Source organism: Doryrhamphus excisus, chromosome 8 (genome assembly GCF_030265055.1).
Source record: "Doryrhamphus excisus isolate RoL2022-K1 chromosome 8, RoL_Dexc_1.0, whole genome shotgun sequence".
Lineage (NCBI taxonomy): Eukaryota > Metazoa > Chordata > Actinopteri > Syngnathiformes > Syngnathidae > Doryrhamphus > Doryrhamphus excisus.
Window position 1 is genome coordinate 22,271,497 of NC_080473.1, and position 21,004 is coordinate 22,292,500.

The 21,004-nt window shown below is 39.6% G+C and overlaps 1 protein-coding gene across 1 annotated transcript in view; it reads left to right on the forward strand.

Moving 5' to 3' along the window:
* LOC131134908 (uncharacterized) overlaps positions 1–21,004 on the forward strand; it is a 33,913-nt gene that overhangs the window by 12,277 nt on the left and 632 nt on the right. The window contains exons 12-29 of the mRNA XM_058080596.1: positions 2,219–2,395; positions 2,468–2,598; positions 2,660–2,817; positions 2,898–3,125; positions 5,577–5,915; positions 5,987–6,135; positions 6,208–6,457; positions 8,424–8,588; positions 8,769–8,926; positions 8,988–9,122; positions 9,201–9,336; positions 10,874–11,025; positions 11,103–11,228; positions 12,906–13,071; positions 13,148–13,249; positions 15,867–15,956; positions 16,091–18,443; positions 19,432–21,004. The exon at positions 19,432–21,004 is cut by the window's right edge and continues 632 nt beyond it. Coding sequence (XP_057936579.1) covers positions 2,219–2,395; positions 2,468–2,598; positions 2,660–2,817; positions 2,898–3,125; positions 5,577–5,915; positions 5,987–6,135; positions 6,208–6,457; positions 8,424–8,588; positions 8,769–8,926; positions 8,988–9,122; positions 9,201–9,336; positions 10,874–11,025; positions 11,103–11,228; positions 12,906–13,071; positions 13,148–13,249; positions 15,867–15,956; positions 16,091–16,158 — 2,730 coding nt within the window. The 3' untranslated portion in view covers positions 16,159–18,443; positions 19,432–21,004. The remainder of the gene's footprint in view (positions 1–2,218; positions 2,396–2,467; positions 2,599–2,659; positions 2,818–2,897; positions 3,126–5,576; positions 5,916–5,986; positions 6,136–6,207; positions 6,458–8,423; positions 8,589–8,768; positions 8,927–8,987; positions 9,123–9,200; positions 9,337–10,873; positions 11,026–11,102; positions 11,229–12,905; positions 13,072–13,147; positions 13,250–15,866; positions 15,957–16,090; positions 18,444–19,431) is intronic.

Sequence of the window (21,004 nt, forward strand, 5' to 3'; positions counted from 1 at the left end):
CTTAGTGTTCAATTTTAAAAAAGACGGTTAGCTAACCCTATATTTGTAATATGAGGTTTCCAGCTCATATTTTCATCTATTGTGATCCCCAGAAATGTATTTTCCTTCACCCTTTCAATGTCTACAGCGTCTATTTGTATTTGCTGGTGCGTGTCCTTTCTGCTGTTACCAAACAGCATGATTTTGGTTTTATTTAGGTTCAAGGACAATCTATTGTCATCAAAGCATCTTTTTCGTGTGACCATTTCTTCTCTGACCTGTCTTTCGTCTGTACTCCCTCCGGAACAAAAAGCAGTGGTATCATCCGCAAATAATACCTGCTTTAAGTCTTTCGTGACTTTGGAGATATCATTGATGTACAAGTTGAACAGTTTTGGTCCCGGTATTGACCCCTGGGGAACTCCGCACGTAATATATATGAGCTTGCAGATGTGTATTCTCCTAGCTTTACGTATTGCTTCCTGTCAGCTAAGTAGCTTTTGACAAAGTTCAGAACTAATCCTCTTATTCCGTACCTTTCTAATGTAGTGATTAGGATGTCATGATTGATTGGATCAAAGGCTTTTGTCAGATCCATGAATACTGCGGCTGCACACTTCCTATGATCTATAGCAGGGGTCTCAAACACGCGGCCCGCAGGCCAAATGTGGCCCGCAGGACATTAGTTTGAGGCCACCGCCTTGATATGAAAGTTTAATGTTAGTGCGGCCCGCGCAAGTTTGATATGGATGCTGTATGGTATCATGTACACAGAAAAAATGATTACGTTTGATTCATGTTCATGTTAAAGGTTAAATAACTGTTAATAGTTATCCTCCCTATCCGTGTGGAAGTGGTAAGTTTTTGGCTATTTAAGTTTAAAGGAAATAACTTGAAGGCTACCGTTTAGCTCGCTAGCTCTCTAGTTTGTGAATTAGCATGTGTCTCAAGACCCTGCAGTTGCGTATAAATGTGACTATAGTCGTGTTTTGTCATGTCTACAGGGCTCTAATAATGCTTTGTTCATTTTAATCTGAAAAAAAACAATTTGTCTACCCACCAACTATATGTGCTTTCTTAACTTTTTATTATTTGCCCTTTTATTGTTATGATTATATTTATTACTGATTGATTGATTTTCTTTATTCTTGATTTGTTTATTTATTTTTCACCTTATTTTGTGTAGAAAAATAAAAAGTAAGATATTTGAGAACAGTGGAATGTTTGATCAGAGCTTTTCTTGTAGAAAATCGAAACCAAAGCAAAGTTTATCCATTTTTCTGTTTTTAATAAATGCGTTTTTTTTTTTTGGAAAACCTGATGCGGCCCAGCCTCGCCCAGACCCTAGCTCCAGTGGCCCCCAAGTAAATTGAGTTTGAGACCCCTGATCTATAGCGTTCGTGATGTCCTCCATAATTTTGATCAGTGGCATGGAGGTAGAAATGTTAGCTCCGTATCCATACTGACTTTCTGATTAATAAATTAATCCAGCCTAATGTTGAAGAGCTTCTCAATAATCTTGGAGAATCGTGGTAGTAAGGACACTGGTCGATAGTTTGTAAATTGATGTTTGTCACCATGTCTAAAAACTGGAACAACCTTGGCTGTTTTCATTTCTTGGGGAAATCTTCCGGTCTGAAAAGATAAATTACTGATGTACATCAGCGGTTCTTAGGCCTTTCATGGGTGCGTTTATGAATCGCTGATGCTTCTTGGAGATCTGGTGTAAATTTTACTTGATTTGACTTGTACTATGCAGTGGTTAACTTCACTTTCTTGTTCCCGAAACTATCAAATGGGGAGTTGTGGATGCTTGACTGTACTGATCATTTTAGAGCATTTAGGATGAAGGTATAAAACTGCCGTGAGAACCCTTTTACCACAAGCGCTGGTATAATCCCATCACTTCTCAGTTTCTCTTCCTCCTTTTTCTCTACTGTAGCTCTCTTGTTTTCTTCCTGTTTGTCCTCCAAAGTCGCGGTTATTGTTACAGCCCTCAGGACGGTAGAAACGATAAAGATGTAAAAGGAGATGTGAAATCCTGCATGCCTCTCTGTTGTCTGTGCTATCCTATTACACATTTGATATTACAAGTTGCTATGGCACTTTTTATGCTTATTAAAGATGCCGTATAGTATTGTTTTTCAACAAATTTAAATAAGTCTCAGAGATCCGACAGTTGATGCTGGACCGTGGATGTCCCTTATAGTTTTGATGAACATATGGTTTGATTTTGTAGGTAAAGGAGCTTTACCAGGCTGTTCAAGACAAACTGCGTCTTCTCCACCCACGCTCATTGGATGAGGAGAGCACGGTGGATGGTCATGAGAAGACAAGGAGGGAAGTGGACAAGGAGGTGGTCCGCAGGAGGTCTTTGGCCACTCAATTGAGGACCCTGCTTGACAGTCAGCTCCAGGTTACCCCAACACACACACACCTATGTTTCATGCTTTAGTGTGCAGACTTTGATTTTCTTGGCGTTTGTCAGGTTCTGAGACGAGAGCAGCAGGCCCAGCAGAGGGTCCACAGTGTGTTCACAGCTCATGTTCGAGAATGCACCAGAATACTGGGCAAGATCCATGCCGACAACCACTCGTCATATGGGCACCGCCATCAATAGTATGTTGTTGTTTACCTAGTAAATCTGTTGTTTTATGGGCTGTTCTTTTTCTATGCTTAGTTTTACCCAGCGATTGAGGTCCCTGGTGACTGAGATGGGGGGGCTGGTGTCAGCAGAGTGCCAGCGTCAGGGAGCCTGGGGTCTCTTGGGTGAAGGCACAGGGGCCAAGCTGCTGTGTCCTGACTCCGGGTGTGTGCTCAATAAGGATGCTCTCCTTGGTGAGCTGCAAAGAAACAGCACCATCTGTTAGTCAAAGCGTGTACTGCAACATCAGCAACGTGCGTAATGATCTGTGCAGGTTCTGATGGCTCCCTGTTAGACGGTTGCCCGCTTTATTACGATGCAGTAATACGACTAATAAGACCAAAGGCCCACAGTCATATGGTTTTATCAAGCGGCCGCACCATGGCGGTGCCTCCTGGTTTCTTCCTTCATCCACACACGGGCCGTGTTCTGCCCATCGCTGGAAACGTTGCCTACGACCCTGAAAGCTCCACTTTGGTGATTACTACTGACTCATGCGCAGGTAGGTAAAAAGTCAGAATACACTCTAAATGAGGGGTCTCAAACTCAATTTACCTGGGGGCCACTGGAGCTAGGGTCTGGGTGAGGCTGGGCCGCATCAGGTTAAAAACAAAAACAAAAGCGCATTTACAAAAATAAATTAAAAAAAACTGTCTTCAATGCTTTTGCTTCTGCGATACCCTACACCAGGGGTTCCCAAACTTTTCTAACTCGGGGCCCACTTGAAAAGCTAAAAAATGCCCACCTTTGTCCTATAAACAGTACAGACAAAATGCTGCGTTCTCAGAGCACTTACCTTATTAATTTTTATTTTATTTTTGTTATTATTATTTTATTATTTTAATTTTAATTTTTAAGATTCAGGATTGAAATGAAAGCAGGGGGCTAAAGGAAGCCCAAAATTGTAATATGTGCTGTACACACAAGACAAAATTAATTAATTTGTAATTGTGCTATAAATATTTTAGAATAAAAATAATTTAAAAAATAATCTTTGCAAAAATTAATCATATTTTTAATGACCTCTCATGGTCCACCTGCAATACCACCACAGCCCACTAAGAGACCACGGCCCACACTTTGGGAGTCACTGCCCTACACTTTTCAGTGCTTTGGTTCCGGTTTTCCCACAAGAAAAGCTCAGATAAAACATTCCACTGTTCTCAAATATCTTAATTTTTGTTTACAACACAAAATAAAAAGAAATAAATAAAAATAGAGAAAATAAATAAACCAATAAGTCATAAATAAATAAAATAATAATAAAACAGCAAATAAGAAAAACCACATATAGTTGGTGGTAGAATTTTTTTTTTTCAGTATTGACAGTTATTTAACCTTTAACATGAACATTATTGAAACTTAACCATTTTACCTAATTAGCAAGTTAGCATCGTTACATCTGGGAGTAGCGTCGTAACTTGCAAAATCGTGTCAATTGTGTCCGGTGTGCACACAGCTTTAAGCTATCATTTCTGGCTACATGATACCATACAGCATCCGTATCAGACTGGCACGGCACTAACATTAAACTTTCATATCAAGGTGGGGGCCTCAAAATACCGGGTGGTTTGAGACCCCTGTTCTAATTAAGACTACTCCATAGACAATACACCCCCCTTTTCCGGCTTTGATTATGTAAACCAGGGGTCTCAAACACGCGGCCCACGGGCCAAATGTGGCCCGCAGGACACTAGTTTGAGGCCACCGCCTTCATATGAAAGTTTAATGTTAGTGCGGCCCACGCAAGTTTGATATGGATGCTGTATGGCAGGGGTCTCAAACACGTGTCCCGCGGGCCAAATGTGGCCTGCAGGACACTAGTTTGAGGCCCCTGCCTTGATATGAAAGTTTAATGTTAGTGCGGCCCGCGCAAGTTTGATATGGATGCTGTATGGTATCATGTACCCAGAAAAAATTATTACGTTTGATTCATTTGCTTTTTGGTTTGGTTAAATAACTGTTAATAGTTATCCTCCCTATCCGCGTGGAAGTGGTAAGTTTTTGGCTATTTAAGTTTAAAGGAAATAACTTGAAGGCTACCGTTTAGGTGGCTAGCTCTCTAGTTTGCAAGTTAGCATGTGTCTCAAGACCCTGCAGTTGCGCAATATGTTGTAAATAAAAAGAGTATAAATGTGACTATAGTCGTGTTTTGTCATGTCTACAGGGCTCTAATAATGCTTTGTTCATTTTCATCTGAAAAAAATCATTTGTCTACCCACCAACTATATGTGCTTTCTTAACTTTTTATTATTATTATTATATTTATTTATTACTGATTGATTGATTTTCTTTATTCTTGATTTGTTTATTTATTTTTCATCTTATTTTGTGTAGAAAAATAAAAAGTAAGATATTTGAGAACAGTGGAATGTTTTATCAGAGCTTTTCTTGTTGAAAATTGGAACCAAAGCGAAGTTTTTAAATTTTTTTTGTTTTTAATAAATGTGTTTTGTTTTGGTTTTTTTTTTTGAAAAACTCACCCAGACCCCCAAGTAAATTGAGTTTGAGACCCCTGATGTAATCTCTGCACATGGATTAATTATGTTTGTTGCTAGCTAATGGTAGCAATTTGACAAAGTTTAGCTACTAACTAGCGATTTTTGAATGTAACAACACTAATTGCCAGTTGTTGCATGTTTATGTATGTGAGTGTGAACACCCTGTGGAAATATACTATTTTATGCCAATGTTTATGCAGTTTAAATGGTAATTGTGACAAATATAGACATTTTATGTGCTGTGTCTGTTCTCTAAATCGACTTATAGTGGAATATGCTATAGCCAGCGGTGGTGTTTTTATATTTATTGAGTCAAAAAAATTGCGTTTTGGATCCATACAGCGCCTTTAACACAGTTAGCATGCTAGGTGTTTTCATAGTAGTTATTATTTGTGACATACTACAAAAATATATAATAAAGAGAATAACTTTTTCTGTTTTGTCCTCACAAGAAGACAACAGGAAATGGGAGAGTCCTCTTATCCCCTTTGTTCCATACCCGACCTCTTGCCATTCAAACCAGCCTCTGCACAGCTTCCGACTCAGTGGCCTCCGACCGGGCCAGAAACTGCAGCTAGGTGCGCCCATGACGGACCCAGACACAGGGGTCCCAGTGCCCATTCTAGCTGTAACCATCCACCCCCAAACCGGTCTGGTTTACCCTTTGGGAAAGACTCACATCTGCCCCATCACCCGCATGCTGCAACCCGTCCAGGCGGGCTACCCCATTCTGGATTCCCAGACAGGGAATGTTGTGCTGACTGTTGGGGTCAGTCTTGATCCAGTGACGGGTTCGTAGTTTTTGCGAGTGACCACAATGCAAACACTTTGATGAGATTACCAGCTTAGAATGCTTGTGTAGGAGTCGTGTTACCAGTCTATGGGGTCCTGCTGGGAGAGTCCTTCATCGAGCCTCTCAGTGGGCGGATGGTGAGAGTGGCAGGTGCGAGCATCCGAGCTGGGCAGCTGGTGCCTCACGCAGGAGGATATCAGACCCTTCTAGACAGCAAGGTGAGTTTTCTTTAAATAAAGATGATTCAATTTCAGTGTCAGCATACCTAATGACAGCAAACCTTTCACCAGGTTTTGGCAGCAATGTTCAAAACCGTGGAGCTCCTTAGGCCCCTGACTGATGAGTGGGGTTCAGACCCGACTTTGCAGCTCCATCTGAGAGGAGAGCAGGGGCGAAGCTGGCAGGATTGTATTAGCGCTGCGTCCCAGGAGCTCCATTCGCACTGGAGGAGGAGTCAGCACTGCCAGTTGCAGATGCAAAGCAGGCTGGAGGTCCTGCTGGACACCACCGTGTGTCTGCATCAGGATGGAGGTTTTATGGGTGAGTCTGTGGCGAGACCATGGCGTCAGCCTTCATTTATCACAGTTAATTGGTTCCAGGCCAATGTTGAAAGAAATTCAACATTTTCTTTGTTAAACCTGTTTATGACCTTCTAACAGGAGCCAATTGCAGAGCTCATTTTCAATGAGATGTGCTAATAAATCCAGAACATGGTGCCTGCTTCTTCCAAAGCGCATTTTATATGTCATACAGAGTGCCGTTTACATTTTCCACAGCTATCTGTGTCTTGTCTACTGCGTAGATGACGACTTTCAGACATGTGCCCATTTTATATTCGATACAGAGTAGGAATTGGTAATGGTAATGGTTTAATTTCATTAGAACATGCATCAGATTCCAATTGAGTGCATCCCATAATCAGTTCCCAGTTCCACATGTCCAAAAGGAGTAGGAAGAAGCAAAGCTTATTAAATCCTACCCCTCCATTTGGTATTTTTACAATCAGTAACTGTTACATTTGCTCACTTCCTGCTTTCCTAATTAAGTTTAAGTTTTTCATTTTTTTCAATAATGCACCTTGTACCAAAGTACTGGGTGATATGAGCATCCAATGCCATAATGTGTACCATAGTGCGTGTCAATATAGTGATATATATAGCATATCATGACTGGTTCAAGACTCTTCATCCTTGGATTTAGCAAACATCAACTGCTTGTATTGTTTCTTGAATTGGCTCATCGTTGTGCATTGTTTGATTTCCTTACTCAATCCATTCCATAGTTTGATTCCACATACTGAAATGCTATGCTAACGCTAACGTAGTCCTAGCATAGAAGTGTTTCAAATGTACTTCTTCCCTGAGATCATATTTCTCCTCTCTTGTAGAGAAGTATTGGATGACATTTTTAGCTCATTGCTTATTTTTAGCCTTATGCATTATTTTAGTTGTTTGAACATGAACTATATCAGCAAGTTGAAGTATTTGTGATTTTAGAAATAAGGAGTTAGTATGTTCTCTGTAGGCGGCATTATGAATTATCCTTACTGACCTTTTTTGCAGTACATTTAGCCAGTGAAGATTGCTTTTATAGTTATGATCCCATATTTCCACACAATAAGTAAGATATGGTAGAACCAGAGAGCAATAAAGAGTGTGGAGTGATTTCTGATTGAGAGCAAATTTTGCTTTGTTCAATATTGAAATATTTCTGGCCACCTTATGTTGTATATTTGTAATCTGAGGGTTCCAGCTATTATTTGCCTCTAAAAATGAAATGGAAGAATGCGGAAAAATTGTAAGAATTCCAACTGTGCTGTCCTCACAACACGTTTGTGTATGCTGTTAGACAGCCAGCGAATCAATGAAAAAAACTCTGTATACAAGGCTTGCTTTTCTTGATTCATGAAGCTTTCTTGTAAAAATAAGTGGTAACTGAAACATACAGAAAAAATCAAATGAAGTTTTATGCTCATGTTGCAGGCTAAACACACGTCAGCTAACAGTTAGCTAACACACGTACACCAACTGCAAATGAAAGCTAGCATTAGCATGAAGTTAGCGAACTTGACAAAACAAGTACAACTTTTAAAATAGCAGATGCATCTATGTAAGTGCTTTAATACACCAATATACTTACAAAGACGACAATTTCACAAGAAACAAGCGTTTAGAGCAACTTTCGGCGTGTTTATGAGGTTTTAAAGTTTCGTTTCTGCCGTGAGGACAGCCTGCTTTTCACCGAGAGAAAACGACAAAGCTTGTCTATATGAGAGAGCGCTCACTCTCTCGTGGCCCAAAACGGTACTTTCTAGAGAAACTTTTTAACCTTAGCGTTTTTAACAATATTTATTAGGACTTTCAGCTATTTATTACTTTCATTTTAACTAACTTATGAAACGTATGAATTATTAATGAATTTGACCCAAAGACATGACAACAGTGCAGTGCAATTTCCGCCTGTAAGTAGTTTTATTGACTTGTCGCTCCTATGTTGTTCAAACCAGGAGACATGCCCCTCTCAGACACTCCTGTGCCCGCGTTGCTGGGGATGGAGTACCCAGACCCCATGGGATCAGGTCTGAGTGTACCTGTCTTGGGATCTGAGACTGACCTCGTATCAGGAAGGACAATACCACTGGCAGGGACTGTGGAGGACCCGGACGGCAGAGGTAATGCAAAGATGGATCACTGGATTGGCCCCAACTTGTGGGGCCTAAGATGAGATATGGGGAGTCTCGGGGGCGTGGTCATGAGGTCAAGAGTCTTGAGCAGCAACCAGCAGAGGCGCTGTTGAGTCAGTCTTAGCTACTTTTCTGTAGTGTCCTTGGATCAACACTGGTTCTTTGCAGGTCTGGTAGCCATCAGCTACGGCTCTCAGGCCGTCGACCCTGTAACTGGCATGCTGGCTCCGGTGGTTGGCGCCAGGTTGGATGTTCTTAAAAACACAGTGGTACCCGTCACAGCCTCATACTGGCTGGCAACGGCGGCTCACGCTGACGTCGTTCAGGTGGGGAAATCAAATCAAGACTTTCGGGTGTTGTGTCTGATCTGATCAAGCTCCTCGTCAGGTGGAGGCTTTGGATGGAGAGATGTGTGCCCGGAATACTTATTGGCAGCAGCACAGCCGACGGGAGGAGGGCATCCTCTCTGATGTGGACTCGGCTCTGTTCCAGTGTTTTGTCACAGAACACGGCGGCCATCAGGTGAACGATATGAGGCCGTAATTAAAAGCGTCCTTCAAAAGTCACCAGCGTGACATTGAGTTCTGTTTGCCGGTCCAGTGGTCGGGAAGATCGCTGAGGGAAGCAGCTGTGGAGATGCACGACTCGGCGCAGGTCGAAGCGCAGAGGAGAAGCGCCCGGCGTACTGGCTTGGCTCTCATTCTGCCTCCTCATGTACTCGGCATCCTCTGCCTGGGTAAATTGCTGCAACGCTGTTCAATACCAGCTGTTAATATCGGCTTTTATATCGAGTTCTGCCGGCTCTCCCTGTCCTTTCTCTGCTCTGTGGTGCGCCGCTGTAGACACTGGAAACGTCATCATGTGCACGATCCCCTTCTGTCTACTTTTTTATGCCGGCAATGAATTTGCCTGGCTATTCTGCCTAGAAACAAGCGACGGTGCAAACTATTTTTTTTTACATTTTCCAATTATTTAAACTTTTTTCTTAAACAATTTTGACAAAATTTATTTTCGTAATAATATTCCCATAATATTTTGACTTTATTCCCAAAGTACTACAACTTTTTCCCCAGCTTAATTTTATTTAGTTCTGTTTTTCTCCTGAAGTTACAACTTTAAAAACACATTTTTATACTACAAAAAAATGACATTATTTTTTCCACATAATATGATTAATTCATTCTTGTGAAATTGCACATTTTTTGTTGTTAGCGCAATACTTTTTTTCTTTTCATATTGATTGAGTTGAATTTAAAGTTTTTTTCAATTTCTGCCCTTTTTAAAAATTTTCCTACTATTTGCTATAATTGTTTTTGTCATGATTATGACTTTATTCCCCCATATTATAATCTTAATTAACTCAAAATACTCCCCCAAATTTGGACTTCAGTTGTTGTTTTGTTTGCTTTTCAAAATATTACAACTTAAAAAGATAATATCTTTTTTGAATTTCAACTTTATGCTACTAAAATGACATTATTTTCCCAGGGGTCTCAAACTTAATTTACTTGGGGGCCACTGGAGCTAGGGTCTGGGTGAGACTGGGCCGCATCAGGCTTTCCCAACCCCCCACCCAAAAAACGCATTTATTAAAAACAGAAAAATGGATAAACTTTGCTTTGGTTCAAATTTTCTACAAGAAAAGCTCTGATAAAACATTCCACTGTTCTCAAATATCTAACTTTTTATTTTTCTACACAAAATAAGATGAAAAATAATTAAACAAATCAAGAATAATGAAAATCAATCAATCAGTAATAAATAAATATAATAATAATAATAATAATAATAAAAAGTTAAGAAAGCACATATAGTTGGTGGGTAGACAAATGATTTTTTTCAGATTAAAATGAACAAAGCATTATTAGAGCCCTGTAGACATGACAAAACACGACTATAGTCACATTTATACGCAACTGCAGGGTCTTGAGACACATGCTAATTCACAAACTAGAGAGCTAGCGAGCTAAACGGTAGCCTTCAAGTTATTTCCTTTCAACTTAAATAGCCAAAAACTTACCACTTCCACACGGATAGGGAGGATAACTATTAACAGTTATTTAACCTTTAACATGAACATGAATCAAACGTAATCATTTTTTCTGGGTACATGATACCATACAGCATCCATATCAAACTTTAAACTTTCATATCAAGGCGGGGGCCTCAAACTAGTGGGCCCGCGGGCCGCGTGTTTGAGACCCCTGGTGTAGGGTTTGTTTTGGGCTTTTTACATGGTTGACTGTATCATTGGGGTGTATTTCTGTGTAAAGTGGATGAGGAGGAATGGGATCAGCACTGTGTTTGGTACACCGAGCTGCTGTCAGTCCTCGACGTGATGGATGTTTGCATGGAGCAGCTTCAACAAAACCAGGAGAAATGGAGCACACAAAGGGTGGAGTGGACAGCGAGCTTCCATGTACTGGTGAGAAATACTCGTGTGGGATATCATACCGGTGCCTGGCATTAAATATTAATACTTCTGTTCAATTTGTCCCCCAGGACAGAGAACCCAGGTTGGGAGAAATGTGGGAGCAATGTTCTTCCCGACTGTCAGATCTGGATGCAGCCCTTGTTAAGCTGCAATGTGTTCGATACCTCTCCATGATCCGCTGTGACACAGCTCAGGTCTGACCATATTCGATCATATCAACCAGGGGCGTTCAAAGTATGGGTGAGGGGCCATTTGCAGCCCAATCCTGTTTTTAGTATTGGCCAGCAGTTCATTCTAAAAGTATCATTTAAGAAGAAAAATACAAAAAAAGAGCAAAAATGTGAATAATCAGCAGTAATTTTACAAGAATAAAATAAAAAAGTTGAAATCCAACAAGAAAAAGTCTTCAAATTTTCAAAATTTACAAGAATAACATCAAAATATTATGAGGAAAAATAACATTATTTTACCAGCATGAAGTTGAAATAATATATATATATATATATATATATATATATATATATATATATATATATATATATATATATATATATATATATATATATATATATATATATATATATATATATATATATATATATATATATATATATATATATAATATTTATATAATATCTATATATATCTATATATATCGAATATCTATTTATATAATATCCTTAAAATATATTTAAGGATTCGCCCATTTACCCTTTTTTCCTATTTTTGTAGTTTTTTCTTTCTTAAAATAATAAATAATTTCTTTAAAAAATCTTTGTATATTTTCATTTAATGACTTGTGATTTTATGGTTATTTTAAGATTTTTCTTATATATATATATATATATATATATATATATATATATATATATATATATATATATATATATATATATATATATATATATATATATATATATATATGTATATATATATATATATATAAGAAAAATACAAAAAAAGAGCAAAAATGTGAATAATCAGCAGTAATTTTACAAGAATAAAATAAAAAAGTTGAAATCCAACAAGAAAAAGTCTTCAAATTTTCAAAATTTACAAGAATAACATCAAAATATTATGAGGAAAAATAACATTATTTTACCAGCATGAAGTTGAAATAATATATATATATATATATATATATATATATATATATATATATATATATATATATATATATATATATATATATATATATATATATATATATATATATATATATATATATATATATATATAATATTTATATAATATCTATATATATCTATATATATCGAATATCTATTTATATAATATCCTTAAAATATATTTAAGGATTCGCCCATTTACCCTTTTTTCCTATTTTTGTAGTTTTTTCTTTCTTAAAATAATAAATAATTTCTTTAAAAAATCTTTGTATATTTTCATTTAATGACTTGTGATTTTATGGTTATTTTAAGATTTTTCTTATATATATATATATGTATATATATATATATATATATATATATATATATATATATATATATATAATATTTATTTATATATATAATAATAATATATTTATATATATAAGAAAATATATAGAAAATTTTATTTATATATAAGAAAATATATATATTATATATATAAAAAATCTATATATATACATACAATTTATATGTATATAAGAAACATCTTAAAATAATCATAAAATCACAAGTCATAAAATGAAAATATACAAAGATTTTTTTAAGTTTACATATTTTAAGAAAGAAAGAAAAAACAGCAAAAATAGGAAAAAGGCTAAATGGGCGAATCCTTTCATTTTCACGATGCTAGAACACATTTTGGACCCCCCTGACATAAAGATGGAAATAAAAGATAATTTAAATAATGTGTTGTTTCCCTAGGCAGTGTTGCTTGGGAACTTTTGGTACAAGGAATACGGTCTGATACGCTTATGTCGCCAAAGACCGGCTATGAACATTTTGGGTTGGCTCCAACAGAAGATTTTACCTCTGCTGGAGAGGATGGACCAGCAGGTCCCCGTCGCCACCGACGCCTGTCATCCATTTGGTAGCGAGCCCCAGCCAGACTGAAAGAAAAGTATGTATTAATAGATTTTAACAACTGGCTTATGGTCTTTTGAAAGGAATCGCCGCAAAGTCTTCCAGGCGACCGTTCGATTCCCAGGACACAAAGAGTTGTGTCCAAATGAACGATCCACAGGGACAAAGCTCCACTTGCATTCAAGGTGAGATGCACAAAGCATTGCGACATGCCCTTACTTTGCAATAACTACTCATTCATTCATTTTCTACCGAGAAAATGAGCCTATCCCAGCTGTCTTCGGGCGTAAGGCGGGGTACACCCTAGACTGGTCGCCAGCCAATCACAGGGCACATATAGACAAACAACCATTCACACTCACATTCATACCTATGGACAATTTGGAGTGGCTAATTAACCTAGCATGTTTTTGGAATGTGGGAGGAAACCGGAGTACCCGGAGAAAACCCACGCATGCACGGGGAGAACATGCAAACTCCACACAGAGATGCCCGAGGGTGGGATTGAACCCTTGTCTCCTAGCTGTGAGGTCTGTGCGCTAACCCCACAATGACTACTAATACTCGCAAATACTGTGGTGAAATAGTAACTATTTATTGTGTGCGAAAACTTTATTCATCATTCTTCTTATTTTATGACTTGCAAAAACTTACAATGTTCCTTAAATATTCAAATTTTGTAGATTGTAGAATTACAAATTCTCCAAAATTATAATTTTTTATTATTTTTTATTATTTACTCCTGTACAATAACATGTTATTGTTTATTGTTGAATAATAGCTTTATTGTTACCTTATATTACTGTATACGGTATGGTTTTATTACATACATTATTAGAGCCCCCTAGACATGAAATAACACCCCTATAGTCACATTAACTTCTTGTTATTTTATGACTTTTTATCTGTATTTATTTTAATTATTTTAATCTTGCTATCTTACAATGTTGCTTAAATATTCTAATTTTGTAGATTGTAGAATTACAAATTCTCCAAAATAATAAATTTTTCTAATTATTTTTTTTATTATTTACTCCTGTACAATAACATGTTATTGTTTATTGTTGAATAATAATACCTTTATTGTTACCTTATATTACTGTATACGGTATGGTTTTATTACATACATTATTAGAGACCTTTAGACATGAAATAACACCCCTATATCGTCACATTAACACTGGTATTACGCAATATAATAGGCATCATTAGAAAAAGTGTCGGTAAATTAGGATCCCAAAATGCAGAGGTAGTAGTAAGTAGTAAAAGAAGGAAAATTTTACTTGAAAATGTTACTTGAAAAAAGTACTTGTGCGCTGATGCTGGTACACAGTTGTTCTCAATCTGACTTATGGGTGCCTAACTCCAGGTCCACTGAAGGATGTCCGGTCAGAACAAGTATTTGTCACGTCTTTAAATGTTCTTTATTGGCTTGACACAATCAACACGCTCTTTCCTCAATGGCAGGGTGATATATGGGTGTGGTTGTGAAATCATACAATCGCAAATAAGCAGGTGCTGGGTGGCTAGCTGCAATAGAAATATCAACATCAAATGAGTAAGGCACAGCATTCAACTCGTCAATTCACAAAGACTGTTGACATAACAGCCAACAGTTAACAAACAGGGCAAAAATATAGTCCAAGCACATTAATGGGCTTGTGCTGCCATCTAGTGGCTGAAAGGACAAATAGCGGCATGAATGATCCGAACTCTTCTCATTAGAGCTGCCGCCACGTCTGCACATTACAGAAGCCCTGTCTTAGGAAATCCTCGAACAAATTTACGAAAACAATAATAAATACTCCTACATATAACACACGTACATGTCTATATCTACCACTGAACTGGGGGCATGCTTTGAAACCAGTCCAGGGTGAATAATGGGGACCGGAAGTGTCCTTTCATGGTATCCGGCCAATTTAGTCCTCCTTACCGTGATGGCCTTTTTGACATTACTTGTTGCTTCCAACTAACTTTATTTTAACATTCCAAACCCGAGGCATTTCACACCGGATGAAAAAAAATTCACACCGGACAAACTTCCTGGTTCAAAGGTCACGAACTTCCTGGTTCAAAGGTCAGGCAAGTCCACCCTACATAGTTGTCCAAAGCAAATGCCTGTAACACTCGGACCCGAGCAACAAAACACAACAATATCCACAAGTGTCATTCCAAATATATACTGAGGAAAATCAGAAAACTTTATATTTATAAAAAAAAGCCACTTTGTTACTAAATATGTGTTCTTACCCATTTAATGTGACTTCTGTTTTCGGACATGACTCGTCAGCTTCTCAACATCGGGCATGTAAGATGAATGCAAATGATTGGGTCCAAGAAACGTTTAATCCTCTGTTCTCCTCAGTTATTTTTATCTTTTTTCCTTTGGGATCTATGGCCCATCACACAGCCGCCGGTTTGTGTCGTAGGCTGTGACGCAAATTTTCCGCGACAGACATGTTGAAATTTAATATTTACTCTACACATTTTTACAGCATTGGAAAACGTTAAGAATGTTTGTATCATGTCTGTCCTCCTACAGAAACCATATTAAAACAAAAAAAAAGATTTCCCTCCCCCTTTTTTCCATTTTCAAACATTTTTCAAAAAGCTCCAAGGAGCCACTAGGGCCAGCTCCATGCTGGTTGCCGACTTCCGGTTTAGACTATTCAGGAGATATTTTGTATTAACCTACATAAGATATGATTAAATGGGGTCATCACATTTATTTAAAGCAAATATTACTGACACAATATTGTCGTGTTAATATCAAGCTTGTTACTTCTCTTTACGTTCCAGCCTTCCAAACAAGACAAGAAAAAGAACGCTGGGAAGTCCAAGAAGGACAAGGACACAGTCAACAAATCTGGAGGCAAAGCCAAGAAGAAGGTATGGTCTTGTTTTGTTTGTTTTTTTTTAAATATATATTTTATTACAAAGTTTAGTTACAATGGTCTTGTTTTTGTACACGGGTTATTGTCAGTTTTTTGACCAACACTGACCTATACATGTGTTCTGAGCAGAAGTGGTCCAAGGGAAAGGTGAGGGACAAGCTGAACAACCTGGTCCTCTTCGCCAAGGCCACCTATGACAAGCTTTACAAGGAAGTGCCCAACTCCAAGCTTATCACCCCCTGCTGTCGTGTCCTAGAGATTGAAGATCCGCGGCTCGTTGGCTAGGAATGCCTTGCAGGAACTGCTCGCTAAAGGTGAACCTGGCAGACGAACACATAATGACAGCCAGGTCCAAAGGGAAATGTACTACAATTTTTATGCAGTTAAACATATTGCAGAATAAGACATTTCTAGTGCAATTTTAGTTTAGTTAACCAGGATTGGTTGACATATGGCAGCTATTGGTGGTATATTTTATGGGGAGAAAATATATTCTTCAGCCAGTTGCATGCAGTCCCCTGAACTTGATACTTGTCTTTCTATCACGGTGCTTGTGGGGGGCTTGTGGGCTTTGCGCCGTCAACCCAGGATGCAGAGAACAGGACCAAATGTAAGTAAAAGCGTTGAATTTAATGATAATAGCTGCAGGATGATACAGCAACAAATGGTAATGATCCCACGCAGAGTGATAAGGACAACAAAGTAAGACGAGGCAAAGCAGGAAGTTAAATACAAAATAAGAGGGACCCTTCTAGGGGATGGCCGGGGCGGTAGGCCCAGCAGAGCCAGGAACACCCCTCCAATCAATGGACGGAATGGTTGGGTTGGCGGGGTTGGTAGGCACCCTCAGGGGGGCGCCCTCGACGATGAGTGAGGTTGGCGCCCTCAGAGGTGCGCCCTCGACGATGAGCGAGGTTGGCGCCTTCAGGGGTGCGCCTTCGACGATGAGCCAGGTTGGCGCCTTCAGGGGTGCGTCCTCGACGATGAGTGAGGTTGGCACCCTCAGGGGTGCGCCCTCGACAATGAGTGAGTTTGGCGCCCTCAGGGGTGCGCCCTCGACGATGAGTGACATTGGCACCCTAAGGGGGGCGCCCTTGACAATGAGCGAGGTTGGCGCCCTTGACGATGAGCGAGGTTGGCGCCCAAAGGGGGACACCCTCGACAATGCGCAAGGGAGGCACCCACAGGGGGGCGCCTTCGACAACGAGCGAGGTTGGCACCCTAAGGGGGTCGCCCTCGACGAAGAGCGAGGTTGGCGCCTTAAGGTGGGCCGCCCTCGACGATGAGCGAGGTTGCCGCCCTCAGGGTTGCGCCCTTGACAAAGAGCGAGGTTGGCGCCTTCAGCTAAAATGCATGCACCCCCTATTTGCTGATGGGAAACTGTTTTGGTCCAAAGATAAAGTCCACATGAGAGATGGATGTCTTTAAAGTAAATCATGTGAACTATAGACATGTAGAAGTGATCTCAGCCCAAATAGGGGTGGATGCAAATCTCGGCAGGTCAAAAATCTGCCCTGCCATAGAATGCATGCACCCATATTTGCAGATGGGGAATTTAAAATTCACCAAATAACCATTGTGTTGCCACATAATGAATGAATGAGTGGAACCCCCAAGTTCAACACTTTTATTTTTCATTTTACAGTCCAAAGTATGTCAAACGGGTGAGATCGACTGTTGCATCATGCCTCATTCACTGTCTGTTAACAACTCTTCCTTGTGGTTTGGTTGGTTTGGTCATATTTGTCATTAGTTATGCAGAAATACCTAAATGGCGGAAGAAATGTGTTACAAAGCGCCACAATTACATTGTAAATGTCTAACCCGCTCCACTCACCGTATTCCTGGATACGCATGCGTCAAATGCTTGACATACCAAACAAATACCAAGCCAATAAATCGAAGTTTTCATATACTGTGTGCTTTAGGTATCTCATAGTAACTGATAAAGCAGACAAAAGGTATAATATCTTCGTTAATCTGAAGTCCTGTGGCGAAAAAAACCCGCAGCGTCACATATTTTCGGTTTTAACTGAGCGTGCGCGCTCCCGCGAGGTGGATGCAAAATCCGGGTTAATTTTTTGAAGTGTTCAACGCTGTTGCAGGCATGTGTTTGGCCAGCTATGTGGGGCGGGTTGAGCGTGAACCAGGAAGTGCGGGGATCTCGTGTGCGCGCGCGCGCGCGCTGTTCTGTCGTTGCTGGCTAGTCGAAAAAGAAAGTTGACCGGAAGCGGCAGGCAACCTGTCTGTCTGTCTTTCTCTGACGAAGTCAGGCCGCCCCTTACCACGGTTTGGGGTTGAAAATAGTGACAGTTAACACCGCCACGACCGTGGAGAAGTGCCGAAGTAAACGGTTTGTCTTGCAACACCATCGTTTTCAATGGCGCCAATTTAATTCGGTATCGAGTCGGCGTTCCAACACCCTGACGGAGAACACTGGAGTTGCCATGTAACTCAGACGCCGCACCAGCAATGCTACAAGGTCAGTATCAAAGTTTTAAATCACGTTGAAGCACGAATAGTGGCGTTTCGCTCCGACAATAGGAGAATATACAGTATATAAACGATGTCGAAGTTGACGAGCTGAAGCCAAGGTCGCCATTTTGTGGACATAATTGACGCGCAGAATGCTCGAAATGACGGAAGCAATTGTTTCAACCGGTTCATTTGCAATCCATAACATAATGTGAACGACTTTGGCCCAAATTGACAACGATTTTTGAAAAGTATGTTTCGCTACCCTCGTCATAGTCAATGACAACTGAAGCTAAAAGTGGTTTATTTGGAAATATTTCGTTTGACGTGAAAATCCCTTGATGTCCTGGTTACGTCGCGTGCATGGCGTGTTCAGTTTGTGTCGGAACTTGTTGCCGTCAGAGGCGAGGCATCTGTTAGGTGAGTGTAAGCCGCTGATTTTATCTTTGAGCATCATTGTGACAAAGGAGGAGAAAGCACACTAATAACCCTTCTCCCTTATTCGGTCTATTTTAATGGCGCCTAAAAAAACTTACTTCTGTACACCGCATCATTACAATAACCAAGCTCCGAACCTGGGGAGACAGAGCCTTCTCCATCGCTGCCCCCACCCTCTGGAACTCTTTGCCCCATTCACTCCGTGCTTGCCCTGACCTTCCCACCTTCAAAAAACAACTCAAAACCCACCTCTTTAAATCTGTTTTTAATGTCTAACTTTTTTATATCTGACTGCTGTTCCCCGCCCCGCTTTTACTCATGTTTTAACTGTGTATTAACCAATGAATGTTGTATTTTGGTGATTCTTCTATTCTGTTTACTTACTTTATTCAACTCCATTCTTCTGTAAAGTGTCTTTGAGTATTTTGAAAAGCGCTATACAAATAAAATGTTTTATTATTATTATTATAAGTATTCAATGCAGGAATTAATTTTATAAAACTGAGTATTTCATTACAGCAAAGGAATAGCAGCTAATCTTACAACTTCTGTTACAGATGAAAAGCCGCTTGTCGCTTAACAGCCCGTGGGATCCCTCTGCATCCATCTCAATATGAGCTCCAAATAGGAGCGTCATCTGATGCCATAGGTTCTCCAGTGGACAGTTTCACCTATTGCACGCACAAGACGGCATTTTCTGGAGCTTCAACCTTTTGCGTCCATCAACAGTCTGTCGGCCCCCGGGGAAGGACTCACGTAATCGTGTTGGCAGACCATCAACAACATGGCGTCGGCATTCTTCACAGGTAGGAAGACTTGTTCAAGTAAATGACATGATGGCCTTCATACATGTAGCACAATAACACAGGATAAATGAATAGATGACAAAAGATATGCAAATCATACACGAGTGCCATGACTAATGCTTTGGCTGTAAAGTTTGCTCTGGCTGTTACAGTACAATGTTAGCCGGCCACATGGAGGTCATTATAATTGGCCTACATGTTTTCCCAGCTCTGACAACTACTCTCTTCTTAATCACCACTTGTACTCTTTGTAAAAGCTTAAGGCTAAACCAACTGTAACACTTGTCTATACGAGTGGAGCATCTGTTGACAACAATGGAAGTATTATTTTGCAATAATCTAGTCATGTTAGTACTTACAAATAATGTCACACTTTGTATAAGGAATGTTTTCCAGTATTTCCGGGTTACAATCACTCAGAATCAGAATCAGAAAAGGTTTATTGCCATGTATGATCAAACACATACTAGGAATTTGTTTTTGGTGTAGTAGGTGCATACACATCTATTAAAAAAGAATGAGAGAAAATATGAAATACAAAATATGAAAATACAAAATATACAGAATAACAGTATAAATATATGTACACAGTCTGTTTTTGTTTGTTATTCCGGAAGTGCAGTCTGATTGTTTTCCTAAGAGTCCAAACTGAGCGTTAATGTAACGTATACAATGAAAGTGTCAAAGTGTCAAAGTGGCAGGATGAGGCAGAGGTGGGGTGTGAAGAGTGTCATGTGGGGTTCCGGGCCTTGTTGATGAGGCTGACAGCAGACGGGAAGAAACTGTTCTTGTGGCGTGAGGTTTTGGTCCTGATGGACCGCAGCCTCCTGCCAGAGGGGAGCGTCTCGAAGAGTCTATGTCCGGGGTGAGAGGGATCGGCCACAATCCTTTCTGCACGCCTCAGGGTCCTGGAAGCGTACAGATCCTGGAGGGACGGGAGATTGCAGCCAATCACCTTCTCTGCAGACCGAATGACACGCTGCAGCCTGCCACTCCACTTGTTGTGTACTTTTTTGGACCTTTAAATCCATTTGTTTCTATCTTTATTTTCTCTAAAATAGTATTTATAGTATTTTAAATGCATGCAAGTGACAACTATATGGCGGAATTTCCCAAGAAGATTAGCAGTGCTTAAAAAACACCACAAGATGGCGGAAATTCCCAAGTATAGTTGCAGTAATTTTAAGTGCCCACCAGATGGCGGAATTTCACAGTTTAAGTTGCAGTAATTTTAAGTGGCCACCAGATGGCGGAATTTCACAGTTTAAGTTGCAGTAATTTTAAGTGGCCACCAGATGGCGGAATTTCACAGTTTAAGTTGCAG